Source organism: the organism of the source record quoted next, unplaced genomic scaffold (genome assembly GCF_019419815.1).
Source record: "Pyrus x bretschneideri cultivar Hongxiangsu unplaced genomic scaffold, Pyrus_bretschneideri_v1 Contig34, whole genome shotgun sequence".
NCBI lineage: Eukaryota > Viridiplantae > Streptophyta > Magnoliopsida > Rosales > Rosaceae > Pyrus > Pyrus x bretschneideri.
Genome location: NW_025999657.1, coordinates 1,787,758 through 1,802,660, shown reverse-complemented (window position 1 = coordinate 1,802,660; position 14,903 = coordinate 1,787,758). Strand labels below are relative to the sequence as shown.

At 40.7% G+C, this 14,903-nt stretch overlaps 1 protein-coding gene and 1 non-coding gene across 2 annotated transcripts; both read right to left on the bottom strand.

The window, feature by feature from the left end:
* Positions 1 to 7,096: 7,096 nt before the first annotated feature.
* On the bottom strand, positions 7,097 to 8,158 carry LOC125480559 (protein FIP2-like). The gene has a single exon (XM_048591515.1). The coding sequence runs from the start codon at positions 8,156 to 8,158 to the stop codon at positions 7,097 to 7,099; it is 1,062 nt and encodes a 353-aa protein (XP_048447472.1).
* Positions 8,159 to 8,582: 424 nt separating this feature from the next.
* On the bottom strand, positions 8,583 to 8,654 carry TRNAW-CCA. The gene has a single exon. It is a non-coding gene; the product is annotated as a tRNA-Trp (tRNA).
* Between the last annotated feature and the right edge of the window lie 6,249 nt (positions 8,655 to 14,903).

Genomic DNA, 14,903 nt, shown 5'->3' with positions numbered 1-14,903 from the left:
CTGTTACGGTCAAGTTAGATGATTCTAACTATGTTACTTGGAACTTTCAAATTGAATTGCTCTTGGAGGGCAATGGCATTATGGGATTTCTTGATGAGTCTATTCCCTGTCCTGCCCAACATAATGCAATTGAAACTGCTACTGGTACTGTGATTGATACCTCATCTCTAACTGATGATTACAAAGTTTGGAAAATTCATGATAGAGCTTTGATGACTCTCATTACTGCCACTTTGTCACCTGCTGCCTTATCCTGTGTTATCGGCTGTCAAAGTTCCAAGGAAATGAGGGTTAATTTGAAAGAACGATTCTCTAGCATGACTCGAACGAATATTGTACAGCTGAAGATTGATTTACAGAACATTAAGAAAGGGGTTGAATCTATTGATCTTTATCTTCAAAGGATCAAAGATAGCAGAGATCAGTTAGCTGCGGTTGGTGTAAACATGTCTGATGAAGACATTGTTATTGTTGCTCTGAGAGGTTTACCACCAGAGTACAATACTATAAAAGCTGTTATTCGAGGGAGAGAAAACCTTGTTTCCTTGAAGGAACTCAGGTCGCAGTTAAAGGCTGAAGAAGCAACACTTGAAGAGGGCTTTAAACAGCCACTGATGACTGCAATGTATGCCACTAATTCAGGTTCTGTGTATGAGTCCGGTGGGACATCTGGTACTAACTCTTCTACTTATCAATATCTCCCTGGTTCTCAAATGATGCAAGGTGCTCCAATGCCTAATATGCCACAGCTGGTTCAAATGCCTAATATGGTTCCACTGGGTCAAGTACCTCAGTACACACAATTTCAGCAGTTGCCTCTTCCAGGACCGTATGCTTTTGTATCACAAACTGGATCTGGGACTTATAATAATTTCAGGGGGAATAATTTCAAAAATAAAGGCAAAGGGCCGAAGTTTAATGCTAGATTTCAGGGTTCTTCTCCCACAAATGTTCAGGCTCAAGCTAATTTTCACAATGTTAGCCCTCAATCATCTTCGATGCAACCTTATAATCCTTTGTTAATCTGTCAGATTTGTGACAAAAAGGGTCATTCTGCGCTTCATTGCTTTCAACGTGGGTGTCAAATATGCAATCGAGTGGGTCACACTGCGGCTACATGTTTTGATAGGGGAAATTCAGCAATGTCTCCGCCTCTGTACTCTCAGCAGTTTCAGGCATCTGGTATGTCCCAGCCTATGTACTCTCAGCCGTTTCAGCCGTCTAGTTCCCAGATTCACCCTGTGCAACATATGAATTCCAAGTATATGAACAATTCATCTATGGCACCACAAGCTCAGTCTCCTATGGCTTTCACTGCAAGGACCAATCTTTCTCCCTCTGCACCACAACAAGAGTTTTGGTTGCTTGACTCGGGTGCAACCAATCATATGACCTCCGAGTTGTCCAATTTGCAAGCCTCTACTTCATATCCATCTAATGAATTGGTCACTGGAGCTAATGGAGAAGGTTTACCTATTTCTCATATAGGGCAATCTTGTATTCCTACTCCTTCTCATAAATTCCAGTTAAACAACGTGCTTTGTGTTCCGCATCTATCTCAACATTTACTTTCTATGTATCAGTTATGCAAAGACAATAACTGTCGCTGTATTGTTGATGAATTTTCTGTGTGTATACAGGACAAGGTCACCAACAAAGTACTCTTCCACGGACTAAGTAACAATGCCGTTTACCCTCTTCCCTTGTTCAAACCATCCAGACTTCAACCTACAGCATATCTTGGACAGAAAGTGCATGCTACTCTTTGGCATTGCAGATTGGGTCACCCAACCAATTCTATAGTTCAGTTAGCTCTTAGTAAGTCAGCTATTTCCTTTCCTTGTAATTCCATACCTCAAACATGTATTTCTTGTTTGAAAGGCAAGTTTACCAAATTGCCGTTTCCATTAGTAGCAGCCAAATCCAATGTACCCTTTGAAGTCATACACACGGATATGTGGGGACCTGCACCTGTCATGTCTATTGAAGGTCATAGATATTATGTGTCCTTTGTCGATGAGTGTACCCGATATACATGGATTTTTCCCATGATAAATAAAGCTGCAGTTTGTGATATTTTCATTCAATTTCATGCTTTCATTCACAATTTCTTCTCTGTTAATATCAAAGTGTTGCAAAGTGATGGTGGTGGGGAATTTGTTGGGTCTGTTTTTCAAAAGTTTCTCAAAACCAAAGGCATTTTGCATCAAATGTCCTGTCCCTACACTCCTGAACAGAATGGGTTGGCTGAAAGGAAAAATAGACACCTAGTTGAGACTGCAATCACCCTACTTCAGCAAGCATCCCTTTCCTCTAAATTTTGGTTTCATGCTTGTGCCACAGCCACTTATCTTATTAATCGAATGCCTACTCCTGTCTTGAAAATGCAATCTCCTTTTGAAGTATTGTATCACTCTCCACCTCGCCTTGATCATCTCAAGGTGTTTGGGTGTGCTTGCTATCCTACTTTGAAACCATATAGACCAAATAAGCTGGCACCAAAAACCACACAGTGCATATTTTTAGGGTATGCAGCTCACTACAAAGGGTATATTTGTTATGATATTAAAGCTCATAAGCTCATTGTCTCTAGGCATGTTGTCTTTGATGAGGATAATTTTCCCAATGTACCAATGCATTCATCTAGTTCACGATCACATATGTCCCACTCTCCGGTTCCTCATCCTAATACTTTTCAGCATCCCTCTCTTATTCCTATTCCCTTTCCTCCTGTTGATTTTATACCTCCCCATATGCCTGCCACTCATAATGTTACTCAATCCTCCCCTTCAAGACATGGTGATCTTGTCCCTGATTCCACTTCTTCCTCTGTGGATACATGTTCACCATCAGTGGAACAGTCTGACATTCATCCTGATGTCACTGTTTCTTATGTCCCCGAACTACAACCTGTTTCAGTGTCTCAGATTCCTACTCATCCGATGCAAACCAGGTCAAAGTCTGGCATTTTCAAGAAAAAGGTCCTTCTTGCTCAGGTTCATGTGTCTTCTGTCAAAGAACCACAATCTTTCACAGCTGCAGCCAAGTCTATTGAGTGAAGGACTGCCATAGAAGAAGAAATGGCAGCCTTGGTTAAACAGAAAACATGGCAGTTGGTTCCCCTTCCACCTAACAAGAATTTGGTTGGTTGTAAATGGATCTACAAGGTCAAAACCAATCCTGATGGTACAGTTGCTCCATACAAGGCCCGGTTGGTGGCCAAAGGTTTTTCCCAAGAAGCAGGTCTTGATTATTATGAAACCTTTAGTCCTGTGGTTAAGCCAACCACAGTGCGGCTCATGTTATCTTTAGCTGCAACGAAAGGATGGAGATTAAAACAGCTTGATGTTAAAAACGCGTTTCTGCATGGTTTTCTTGATGAAGAGGTGTATATGTGTCAGCCCCAAGGATTTATTGATCCGGATCACCCGGAACTTGTGTGCAAATTGGAAAGGTCTCTCTATGGCCTTAAACAGGCCCCTCGAGCTTGGAATGAACGTTTTACCAGGTTTCTTCTTACCTTGGGTTTCCAGTCTTCATATGCTGATCCTTCTTTATATGTGAAGCATGATGGACAGTCTGTGGTTGTCTTATTATTGTATGTTGATGATATAATTCTCAGTGGTGATGATGAGACTAAAGTTCAAGCTGTGATAAATCAATTGACTAGTGAATTTGATATGAAGGATTTAGGACTTCTTCATTATTTCCTCGGTCTTCAAATTGAATATCAGACTCATGGTTTATTTGTGCATCAATCCAAATATGTTTCTGATTTACTCAAGAAGACCAACATGTTGGATAGCAAGCCTTGTACTACTCCTTGTCATCCAAACCACAAGCTACTCAATCATGGCAGTCCTCCCTTTCTCGATTCAGGCCTTTATCGGAGTATTGTTGGGGCCCTTCAATATTTGACATTTACTCGACCGGATATCGCTTATTCAGTCAATCAGGTTTGCCAGTTCATGCACTCTCCTCTCGAGAGTCATTTTGTTGCTGTTAAACGAATTTTACGATATCTCAGAGGTTCCATGTCTCTTGGTTTATGTTTTAAACCTGGTCTGTTGGATATTAAAGCCTACACAGATGCTGATTGGGCGGGTGATCCCAATGACAGAATGTCCACCACGGGGTTTGTCGTGTTTTTGGGGTGTAATCCTATCTCGTGGAGTTCTAAGAAGCAGCATACTGTTAGTAGATCCTCCACTGAAGCTGAATACCGTGCTATGGCGACCACCACTGCAGAGGTGGTTTGGTTACAGTAGTTACTCCAGGATTTACATCTTCCGTGTCCTGATATTCCTCTTCTTCACTGTGACAACATCTCTGCCATGGCATTGGCCACGAATCCTGTCTTACATTCAAAAGCCAAACATATAGAAATCGATTGTCATTTCGTTCGTGAACGTGTTCAGCAAGGCTCCATTATGTTGCAGTTTGTCAATTCTGCAGATCAGCATGCTGATATTTTCACCAAAGGATTGTGTTTTCCTTTGTTTAGTTCTCATTGTAACAATCTTATGCTTGGTAGTACCTCCCATAAGATTGAGGGGGAATGTTAGGATATAAGTGTGTGATATGTGTGTGTGGAGGATATAGCCATGTGTCACAAATGTATTGGTGGAGTTAGTTAAGAGTGTGGTATTTATAAGACAGGTTGGTCACAATTGAAAGGAATGGAAAAAAACAATTGAAAGTTTCCCTCCTCTCTTTCTCTCTTTGTTTGCTTTGGCTCTTCGATACTTTTCCTCCATTGTTGTTGCACACTACCCTTCTGTTGAGTGTGCGTCCAACAAGGCATCAACTGGTTTGGCATTTTGATAAAAAGGGTTGATTCACTGTAAAAAATCCCTATCATGTGGCTCGGAATTGGCTCATCCCTCCATCTTTGTTGGCACCTCCTCATCACCCACCAATCCTTTTGCTGTTCTGTGGAACACTATATGGAAGGCTTGTGTCCCTACAAAAGTGAAAATGACGACATGGAGGATCCTATCAAATATCGTCCCTACGGATGAAAATCTTTGAATGAGAAGAGTTCCCATTGATCCTTTGTGTGTTCTTTATGGTTTGGCCTCGGAATCGTCTTATCACCTAATGGTTGAATGCCCCTTCGTTGTTGGTATTTGGCGTTCCTCACTCTTAACACTCTGAATTTCTCACTGGAATAGATGCTCTCTAAAGGAATGGGCATTACTGATGGTTCAGAATCTGGGGAAACTTGATTTCGAATGTTTTCTAATGCTACTTTGGGCAATTTGGACGGCAAAGAACTCAAAGTTCTGGGGTGAGGCTTCAAATCCTCAACCTATGGCAGTAATGGGTAAAGCAATGGATTGGTGGCAGGACTTCCTGCATCTAAACAATTCTCCTTCTCAACAGGATGTCCACGGTGCCCATGCACGATGGTCCTGTCCACCATCCGACAGGCTGAAGATAAATGTTGATGGAGCATGGGATAAGGAGAACTGCGAAAGAAGTGTAGGAATCATTATCAAGAATGATAAAGGTGCTTTTGTAGGCACGGCTACTCGGGTGATTATGGACGTGTTCTCTCCCATCCAGGTGGAAGCTTTAGCCATGAGAGTGTGTCTTGAACTGGTGGTTGAAAGGGGCTTAAGCAAGATTAACATTGAGAGTGATGCGCTTCAGATCATCTCGATAGCAAAGGAGTATTCAGTGAATGTGTCTCCCATGGGGCCTATCATCGAAGGCATCAAATTCTTACTGGCTATGGTCACTGAAGCTTCGGTTGCCCATGTCCACCGTCAAGCAAACTCAATTGCCCATCGATGGGCACATTTTGCCCTCCACGATGGAGGAAATTGTACTTGGTTCAATGAATCTCCCATCATTATTAATGATCTTCTGATGGAGGACATTTCTCTACCTTGTACTAAGTTGTCTTTCCTCAAAAAAAAAAAAAATCGAACCTAAAGAATTTACATTTTACATGCAACACAAAATTAAAAACTTGGTGGAGATACAATTATATGTAGTTGCGGATTTGTGGCACTATTTTTTTTACACAAGCTTTTGTGAAATACAATGTATTTTGACGATCCGAAATATCTATCTTCTGCAAAAGATAGACAAATTCAAAACCATTAAAACATTCATTTGCAGTAAAGAAAATAGTCGAGTACGGTTGTACAAATAAACCCTAAACAATTAATCTGACGGTCATATGATTTCAAATTTGGATGGTTTTTTATAAACATGGTTTGAGGGAAGGCCTAAAAGATTGACATTTTGGATTGTTGAAGTACATTACGAAGTGTACCCCACAAAAAGTTGTGTCAAAATATAGTAAAAAAAATGTTGTCACGGATCCGTGTATATATATATGTATATTACGAAGTGTACCCCACAAAAAGTTGTGTCAAAATATAGTAAAAAAAATGTTGTCACGGATCCGTGTATATATATATGTATATGTATGTGTGTGTGTATGTATTGTGTGTGTGTGTGTGTATGTATTGTGTGTGTGTGTGTGTGTACGTGTGCGCGTGTGTGTGTGAAATGAATGGAAAACATTGCAGAAGCAAACCAAATGGAAATGAGTGTTTTAGGGCTGATTGATTAGCTTGCAAGCAACCATATAATACAAGAGAAACAAGTGAAATTAACACACCTCTCTGTCTCAACACATCTGTCTCGGGTGTGCTTCACCTATCTATCAGTATCTGATCGAAACACAACCATTTCAATGATGGAAGATTAAATGAAAGCCTTCTGCAAGAGATACCCCAAGCGTTTTATAGCCAAAACCGACTTCTAGAACGCTCGATTTGGCTGATAGGTCACATAATCCCACAAATCTACCAACTTACATGTTCAGAACCGTGAATCAGTGAATCAACGTACAAGGTTCAAAAGAAATCTACCATAGTTTCTCATCACCCTACAAATCTGAGTTCTTGTTATGACCAGAGCAACTCTTTCTTCTTCAAGGCACACATCGTACCATATATATATATATATAGTTCTTACTCTAATTTTCCTACACAAAACATAAATCCTAAATCATTCATTAATCTTGAAAGCAAGCTTACATAAACGAGCCTCCGCTCTGCTGCTCAGATCACTCCATCTACGAATCGTCAAGCGAGACGACTTTCATCTTCTTCTTCTTGGTTTCCCACAATGCATTCACACAAGCATCCACCATCTGCTTCTGCGATTCCATTATCAGCTGATTTTGCTTCATCTCCATCTTCATTCTCATCTTCGCCATCTCCCCGGCCATCTCCATCTTCCTCTTCTCCATCTTCACAAACACTTCTCCCAAAAACTCTATCGAAGACGCCATCGCTTCAATCGGATCATCCATCCCTTTCCCAGATGAACTCCCACCTAAATCTTCAATGCCAACGCCATTAGAATGCAAACTCCCTTTGAATTTCTGATTAAATCTGCTCCCTGAACCAACTCCATTGCTGCCACTACGCTTCGAGATAAGCTTGGGATTAAACTTGTCGTTACTTTTACCGTAACTCTTGCTCCTAAAATCTGAAGGCCAGAAATTCCTATCCCCCAATGATTTTACAGGAAAACCACTACCACCATCACTTCCTCGACTACCATATCGATCAAAACCAGCTGAAACTCCTGAATTCGGACCTCGAACAGAATTTTTGACCCGAAACCCACCTCCGAATCCGGAACCTTTTGAGGTTGTCTCATCTGGGTCACTCAAATTTGGATCAGAATCAGCTAAATACCTGAAACTTTCATCATTTCTGACCCGAAACCCACCTCCATATTCAACAGCGATGCGGTTTTCCGGATCTGGGTTGGACCCGAAAACCAAAGGAGAGTCGCATTCCAAGTCGATCATAGGCTGAAACAGATCAAAGGAGGAAAAAAAGGCTGCCGGACCTATGTGAGTGGAAGCGCGCTCTTTCTCAGTCCGAAAGCGCCTCCGGAGCTTCTCCATCTTGTGACGGCACTGTATGGCGGTCTTGGGGGGAGAGACGAGGGGGCATCGGTCGTTGACGGAGGACGCAACGGAGTCCCAGTCGGCAGATTTGAGGTTGGATCGGCCGAGAGCTAACCATTGGTCCTTGTAGAGGGAGATGAGGGCGTGGGACTCGTCGTGGGTCCAGCAGGGTGGTGGGAACTTGCGGGGTTTGGGTTCGGTGGGTGAGGCCATGGTGGGTATGAAACTCGGTTCGGGTGTAGGATAAGGAGGAGGAAGAGGGAAGGGGTGTAGGTTAGGAGAGGAATGGTGGAGGAGGTGGTGGTTGTGGAGGGCATTGTAGTATTAATTTGGGGGAGAGAGGGTGGGTGTGATTGGGTAATGCTAATGTGCGCAGGTGGAAACAGGATGCAGTCTCTGTCGAGGGGCTACTCCGCCTCCTGGGTGAGCCAGCCAGCCCACTACTGTCTAGTGCCTACTGCTACCAAAAAGTTGGTGGACAGGCGGTGGTGCCTCTCTCTCTCTCTCTCTCTCTCACTTTAAACCACCTCTTTCTGCTCACTCCTCTCTCTCACTTGAATTAGTTTGGGCCTTGAGCTGGGCCTGAAAAAGCAGTAAGATTCGAAATTAAGAGGTTAAAAAGACAAAAAAGGGAGATTGAACCCGACGTGAATCGAACACGCAACCTTCTGATCTGGAGTCAGACGCGCTACCATTGCGCCACGGATCCGATGTTTATAGTTCCTTGCACATCCTAATATATACTAGTTCCGTAGGATGAGGATCGTCCTCCAATTCTCTTCCTAAGAGCAACTCCACCCCTATCCACTTTGTGCCAGCACCCAGCCCATTTATCCACTTAATTGAACAGTAACAGACTCAATGAACAGTAATAAGCCAAAGCATCTCCACCCCAAAAAAAAATGTGCTGGCACCTAGTCTAAAAATGCGCTGGCACAAACGATCTCCACCCCTACAAAATGCGCTGGCACCCAGTCCATTTAAAATATTAAATAATTTTTTTATAAAATAATAATAAAAAAAAAAGTTTTAATTTCGGATAGGATTTTTAACCAATCTCGTCACGCCACGTGTCATTATTCGAACGTACTATTTTTTGAATAGATTTCCGCTAAGATTTTCAACCAATCCCGACAACCCACGTGTCACTTCCTGTTTACAATAATTTAGGCAAGATTTCGATAAGATTTTTAACCAATCTCGTCACGCCACGTGTCATTATCCGAACGTACTATTTTTTTAATAGATTTCCGCTAAGATTTTCAACCAATCACGTAGTGCCACGTGGCATTGTCCAGACCCTCATCTTCTTTTTTTTTGTCCATATAAACCCTACATCCCTACATCCATCCTCACACTAAACTCAATCCTTTTTTTTAGCTCAGAATTCTTCTTTATCGTTTTCAAATCTTGAGTTCTTACAATGTCTTCTTCAAGGAGAGCGTATAAACAGTTGCAAGAGCAGCAGAAAAGGTTGTTGGCACAACAGGAAGAATTGGTCAATCTTGACCAAGATGGAGGTGGAGATGAGGTCTTCGCAATGGAAGAGGATGAGGATGATCACCATAGAAGGCGGAGGGCCTCACATTCCCGCCGTATCATGCAAGCTATGGGTCAGATAGCCAAACCCGGACGTGCGGCAAACATCGATAGAAGAAGGGAAAGACGAGGTAAAGATCTCTTGGAAGATTATTTTATTCCCAACAGCGTTTACCCTGATCATGTTTTTAGACGTCGTTTTAGAATGCAACGAAGTTTGTTCGCTAAAATCATGAGTGATGTTTGCAACCATGATCCATATTTTGTGCAAAAAGAGGATGCTTTTCATGTGCTAGGTCTTCTTCCTGAGCAAAAAATTACGGCTGCCTTGCGAATGCTTGCATATGGAGCATCTGCAGATCAAGTGGATGAGATCGCAAGGATGGGAAAAACAACAGTTCTGGAGTCCCTGATGCGGTTTTGCTCTGCAATTGAAGCCCTCTACACCAATGAGTACCTTCGGCAACCCACGCCAAGGGACATGCGAAGGCTTCTGAGGAAGGGTGAGATGCGAGGCTTCCCTGGCATGATTGGAAGCATCGACTGCATGCACTGGACATGGAAAAACTGTCCAAGTGCGTGGCAAGGAGCTTATGGCGACAGAAAATGAGCCAAAAGCATCATTTTGGAAGCGGTGGCTTCTTTTGATACATGGATTTGGCATGCTTTTTTTGGTGTTCCAGGAGCTCAGAATGACCTAAATGTCCTTGCCCAATCTCCAGTGTTTGACGAACTGCTACAAGGGCGTGGGCCGAGATGCACATATTGGGTTAATGGTACTAAATACGAGGGACCATACTACCTTGCAGATGGTATTTACCCAAGGTGGTCAACATTTGTCAAAACAGTGCCACACCCGCAGAGTGAAAAAGATAAACACTTCGCAAAGTGTCAAGAAGGGTGTAGGAAGGATGTCGAGCGTTGTTTTGGCATCCTGCAAGCTCGTTGGGCCATTGTCAGGAGTGCAGCTAGAATGTTTGATGTCGAGGCTCTTCGATCCATCATGATGACGTGTATTATTCTTCACAACATGATTGTTGAAGACGAGTATGATTATGATGCCGTCGATGAATACGAGCCGGATCCGATGAACAACTCAAGAACACAAATCTACTATGCTCATGACCGGACCGAAGATCCTGTGCAACACGAGCCGTTGGAACGGGATGGACGTTACAATGAATTGATCGTTCAACGATACACTTCATTGCAAGAGCCATACTGGCACATAGCCCGCCAGAATGACTTGATTGACCATCAGTGGAGATTGCACGAAGGCGAAGATAATTAAAATAAGGCTTGTGGTTGAAGAATAAAGTGTATTGTTTTTTAAGTGATCTTATTTAGTGTGTTTGCTTTTTTTTTAAGTTTAAATGGTGAGGTTATGTAATTTTATTTGGTGTTTTAAGTTTAAATGGTGAGGTTATGTAATTTTAAGTTTAAATGGTGTTTTAAGTTTAAATGGTGTTTTATGTAATTTTATTTGGTGTTTTAAGTTTAAATGGTGTTTTAAAGTTCTAAAAATAAATAAGAAATTAAATAAAGTTCTAAAAATAAATAAGAAATTACATAAGAAATTAAATAAAGTTCTAAAAATAAATAAGAAATTAAATAAAGTTCTAAAAATAAATAAGAAATTACATAAGAAATTAAATAAAGTTCTAAAAATAAATAAGAAATTACATAAGAAATTAAATAAAGTTCTAAAAATAAATAAGAAATTACATAAGAAATTAAGTAAAGTAGTACAAATAAATGCGAAATTATACAAAGTCTGTGGAGTTAGGATATGTGGTGCTAGGATCTTGGTTGCTAGGATTTCTGTAGCTGGAACCCCCTTGACTTGTTTCGGCATCTCTTGCACGCCTCCTTCGCACGACATCTCTTTTTTCTGATGTCCAAAAATATTTTGAATTCGGAGACAGTCCTACTAGAGACTTGTTCATAGTGTCACGATCTGTTTGAGCCATCCTTTCTTCTCTAAGCATCTCATTCTCTCGATGAAGTGCTTCTCTAATCATCTCGTTCTCTCGATTAACTATTTCTCTTTGTCTCTCAGACGCCGCATCACGAGCCTCAGTAGCTGCAATAATTGCTGCCACAGCAGCAGCTTTTTCCTCATCTCTAGCCTTTTCCCATGCCATGTTCATTTCACCTTGACGAGTAAGTTCCTCCATATATTTAGTGTAGTCATTTTTGGAAGAACTACCTTTTTTCTTTGATGCCTTTTTACCTTGAGGCCTGAGGGACTGACGAGTCGGTTGGGTCTCTGGCACTTGTTCAGGTATCCCTTCCGTGTCTTCAAATGTGTTGGCTTCTTGTTCGGCTGTGTCTGCTTCTGGCGAACTGTGTAGACCCATACCGTGCATGACAACTTCTGGACCGGTTGCCACAATTTGGTATTTAGGGCAATCTTTGACAATTTGCCAACATTCCCATTTGTTGAATGATTTGTTATGGTTCTTTGCATTGTAGAATGTTTGTGCTTGTAGTGTCTATAAAAATTACATAAAAATTACATAAGAATTGTGGAATGCATAAAAATTATATAAAAATTACATAAAAATTACATAATTTGGAATGCATATTACATAAAAATTACATAAGAAATTAAATAAGAATTGTGGAATGCATAAAAATTATATAAAAAGTACATAAAAATTACATAAGTATTTGGAATGCATATTACATAAAAATTACATAAGAAATTAAATAAATTAAAATAATCAAATCGGGTGGAATGCATATAAATAAATAAAAATATTGTTACCTCATCCGCTAAACTTGTCCCACTACGCAAATTACCAGAAGCATGAGAGAGGGCGTTTTTCCAACAAGTAAAGGATGCGTTGAGTTTTTTCCAACGACCTTGAAGACCTTGACTAGATCTGGCATCTTTTCCATGTACATCATTGAACGATTTCGTAATTTTACTCCACATTTCTCGCTTATCCATCTCATTACCCGTAATCGGGTCATGAGTAGTGCAAACCCAACATTCACACAACGTAACATCTTCACTGAGCTTCCACGAAGTCATTTTTTTCTCTCAAAGTGTACAAAATATTCAAATGTAGAAAGTGTAGAAAGTGTAGAAAATATTGAAATGTGGTGTAAGGTGGAAGATGAGGGTTAGGTATTTATAGAAAAAAAAAATTAATTTTTTAAAATTTTTCTGTATTTTTTAAAATTTTTTTGACATTTTTTAATTAATTTTTAATAAATTTTAATGTTGTAATTAATCGGGACCGTTGGATTTGAAAAATAATCAAATCCAACAGCACTCATTACGCCACGTGGCCAACGGTCAAATTTCTGACCATTGGGCCTTTTTTTTTTTTTTTTAAAAATTTTTGGTGAAATAAACGTGGACCGTTGATCTGTGATCGGACAGTCCAATTTAAAATTGAAATTCAAATTTTTTTTACCGTTGGAAATCCAACGGCCTAAAAAACTAGCCGTTGGAAATCCAACGGCTATGAGGAGGCCACGTATCCTTCACCCCGGACGACTGAAAGTTGCCCTGCCGCGCGGGCCCCACCGCCTGCAAAGCTGTCGGCTACTCGCGACGCCTCCCGCGTGTTGTGCACGCGCCAGAAACAGATCGGGGAATGGGTCTGTCCATTTTGGGCTGGGCTCTTGACTGGCACGGGCTGGGTGCCAGGCAAGTTGGCGGGCTGGAGCACTTTCCCTGCATGCCGGGCTGTTATTTGGACTTGGTGCTGGGCTAAAAAAGCTCCGGTGGAGCTGCTCTAAGAATCTTAGAGATCAATTCATCTTAGCCGTTCATTGTTCATCGTACATCGTGCGGTCAGCTTTCGTTAAGTATTGTTTGTGTTCAATTTTAAATAAAAAAATCAAAATAATTTCTTGCCTCAAGATGACTAATGAATGAATAGGATAAACTAATCCCTAGGATTCTCACCAATAAGGATTCGGATAGGATCCTATTTCGTTGCTCTGTTATAGTAATTTCCCTTGTTTCGGGTGAATGTTCTTGTAGTATGTTGTTTCCTTTTGCAACAATGCAATTGTAAATGGATAATACTAGGGAGACTAAATTTTTAAACCAAATTTCCAAATCAAATGATGTGTCAGAAATAGGAAATAAGCACATAAAATCAATACTACGCAATAATCTAATCATCAACTTCCACATTATTTGGTTTGTAGTTTAAATTTTGATCTCTCATAGCCAAAGTTTAGAATAATTCAAACTAAGGTGAAAGTTGGCAGGCACATTTTATTACCAACTGCCTAGTCTACACGTCTATATTTTCTTCCTTTAATACAAATAGGTTTGAGATTTTGATACGAGTTTTTGGTACGTTAACTAATTATAACCAATGGAATATGAAGTTATTTATCTATCGTTCTCTACAACTTCTTCCCGATGAGCTCCAAAGTTTGCATACCCTCTAAAGAATAAAAATGGACGTTGTATCTTTCGAACTATGCTACTGAAGGGCACAAGGCACAAGTAGAGCCATTTTTTTCAATAAAAGCTAGGGTTAACTAGTAACCGGAACCGGAATCCCATCTCCGGTATTCATGTCAATTCTTAATTTCAGATTGTGCCCTTTTTGTCATAAACACCATCCTGCTTCATGTATCAGTTTTTGCCAAGAACGGTTGCAACGAGTCATTTATTTGCCATGCTCGACATGACAATTTACATGATAACATAACACGCTACGTTGATACAAGACTTTGAGTACCACAGTGTTATTATTTTTCAGATCGAGGCAAAGACTAAAGAGAGGCATTATGCCATATAATATAGTTCATTACCTCTTCGATCGCTAGAAAAGAAGAAAATATTTCTCAGATTTTACAAGTAGGAACATAAAATTATCTCCAAGAAGCAACAAATCGATGAAGTTATAAAAGCTTACGCTGCAGAAGTGCCATTGACCTTGACAATCATTGTTAGGTTTTAACCTGTCATTCCTCAACCAATCTGTTATCCAACCAACCCATGTGACGAAAAACCCTGCCTGACGCACAGCTCTGATCAAACGGGGATCTGTGCCCCCATCCTGGTAATTATTGTCCGTCTACCAGGTTTGTTATGAGGATTACGAACTTCACACAATTTGACAAGCTCTGCTGCGTCCATTGGATTGTCTCCAGTAGCCCCAGCAGCACTAAGGAAACCAATAGCTTCATCTACTCTCTCTGCAAATTCCACGTACCTATCCTCGGCCAGGTAAAATTTACTCAGCAGAATAAAACTCGTCAATGTGTATTTTTTCACACCAACAATTTCTACCAGGGCACGAGAATAGAGAATCTGGGTCACGTAAAAATGGTAGCAGAAACTTCTAGGTGTCTGACTCCACCAGTATTTGCAAATGATAAAGAACTTAATTTTACCAAGGACACAACAGAGCTTTAATTATACAAGAAGAACCAAATC